The 2,113-nt window shown below is 36.3% G+C and overlaps 1 protein-coding gene across 1 annotated transcript; it reads left to right on the top strand.

Annotated features, from left to right (window-relative positions):
- The first annotated feature begins 953 nt into the window (after window positions 1–953).
- Window positions 954–2,113, top strand: LOC120118595 (peroxisomal and mitochondrial division factor 2-like). The gene is made up of 2 exons (XM_039138620.1): window positions 954–973; window positions 1,163–2,113. Exon 2 carries the CDS (start codon window positions 1,183–1,185, stop codon window positions 2,059–2,061), a length of 879 nt encoding a protein of 292 aa, XP_038994551.1. The 5' UTR covers window positions 954–973; window positions 1,163–1,182; the 3' UTR covers window positions 2,062–2,113.

Genomic DNA, 2,113 nt, shown 5'->3' with positions numbered 1-2,113 from the left:
TTTTTTATCTATTTAATACATGTATCTTGATAAATATATTAAATATTATATTTATAATCTTTAAAATATTTAATACAATATTTATATTTTGATAAAATTTTAAAATATAGATTATATGAATGATCGATTAATTGGATAAACTACATTTATAATCACTTAATTACAAACGAGTTTTATTTTGACTATTGATTTTAAATTTTACCATTTAATTAATTAAATTATATTAATCGAGTAATTTGTTGTTAATATTTGACAAAATATTTAACCTAATAATTAAAACATTTGATTCTCATTACATAAATATATCATTAATTTAGATCTAATTTTAATTTAATTAAAAAAATTAATCCTCCAACAAAGTGATCATTTTAAGTTGGGTGATCATTCTATAATACATCATAATATGAAAATTCAACAAAGAAGTCATAAAATCTAATAATAGTTTCTATATTTTACCCAATATAATAATGTGATACCAATTACTAGTTAGTCTAGTGGGATAAGACACTAGATTTTTTTAAGTAAGATTAGGATTCATTAGGGGTTCAGAGGATCGCCCTTGCCTCTGCAGTACCCGATCCAGATTAATCGAATAATAGATCATATATAAGTGGTTATACAAAAAAATATAATAGTCAAATATCGTGTATACCATTAGAAATGAATATTCGATCGAGTCAAGTAAAAGAATTTAAATTAATCGAGTTTATGATTATCATTTTATTATTTAACCTTTGAAAACCCTCCCTTTAATCGATTATCAGTTTATGATTATCATTTTATTATTTAACCTTTGAAAACCCTTACTTTTCATCGTTGTCAATTTAAAGTGCCACCTAATACCCTCCCTTTAATCTTAATCGTCCATTTCTCCAATCCACAGTAATATGCTGGTTATATAACGAAATATATATCCGATTTTTATTTGTTACATAGAAAACAAAACCCTAATCGAATCATCGGGAGAACAGAGGTGCCGCTTCTTTTGCTATTTCTTTTTCTTATCTTTTCCTCACATTTTGAAGGATTCTTACTATTGCTATTACGCACTAAAAAAAGAAACTTCCCTTTTCTCTCTAACCACAGAAAAAAGAGGGCAATCTTTAGGGTTTCCTTTCCTTCTTCGTAACTTCTAACTTGTGTTGTGTGATTTTCTTCGCAGCCGAACAGCGATCAAAGCGAATGGAGGATCCTATGGTCGTCAATGGCGAAGTGGAAGACCAGACGGCGGAAGATTTCTACGACGCTGATGAAACCAAACTAACCCTACTGGATTCCAAAATCAAATGGCTTGAAAGTCAGAAGTTGGACCTAAGCAACGATAACAATGAGTTGAAGGACAGGATCGAGAAAGTAACTTTGGAATTTGATCGACTACGGGACCAGGAAGCAGAGATGCGGAAAGAAATGGATCAGTGGGACGAAGATAAGAGGGTTCTGGAATCAGTCACCGCGAGATCGGCTTCTCTTGAAACCGAGGTTGCCAGGCTTCAACATGATCTGATAACTTCGATGAGTGAAGTCGACGAAGCGAACAAGGAGTTGAGTCGGTTAAAGGGAGATTTGGAAGAGAAAGGGGCGTTGATCGAGAGGTTGGACAGGGAACTCACCGAATTGAAAAAAGAGAAAGTTGAGGGCGAGCAGAGAGAGAGGGAGTTGGAGAGGAAATTAGGGGTTTTAGAAGTTGGTGAAACGGAGGAGAGGGGCAAGAGAGTTAGGACCGAAGAGGAAATGAGGGACAAGGTAAATGAATTGCAGAATAAAGTTATGGAGCTCGAAGCAGAGTTGGGGAGAACAAGGGTTGAACTGGAGACGACCAAGGAAGAAAAACGAGAATCCGAGGAGAAGGCCACGGGGTTGCAGATGAAGTTGCTGGAGGTGCAGGAGGAGGTGGAGAAGAAGACATCTGAGGGCATCAATGGCAAGTCTAGGGAGATTGAGGGGACTTCTGGGAGCAAAGGGAAAGGTCCCACCGTGACGCCGTTTGTGGCGGCAGGAACGGTTGCTGCTATTGTCGTTGCGGCTGCTGCGGTGTATCTTTGCAGTAGGACGCGATCGTAAATCGATGAAGACTGGTGCCCGATGACGAACGAGGTTAGACTATTGATTATTA

This window comes from Hibiscus syriacus, unplaced genomic scaffold (assembly GCF_006381635.1).
Source record: "Hibiscus syriacus cultivar Baekdansim isolate YM2019G1 unplaced genomic scaffold, ASM638163v2 tig00110328_pilon, whole genome shotgun sequence".
Lineage (NCBI taxonomy): Eukaryota > Viridiplantae > Streptophyta > Magnoliopsida > Malvales > Malvaceae > Hibiscus > Hibiscus syriacus.
Note: the sequence above shows the minus strand (reverse complement) of the source record. Positions and strands in the feature narration are given on the sequence as shown.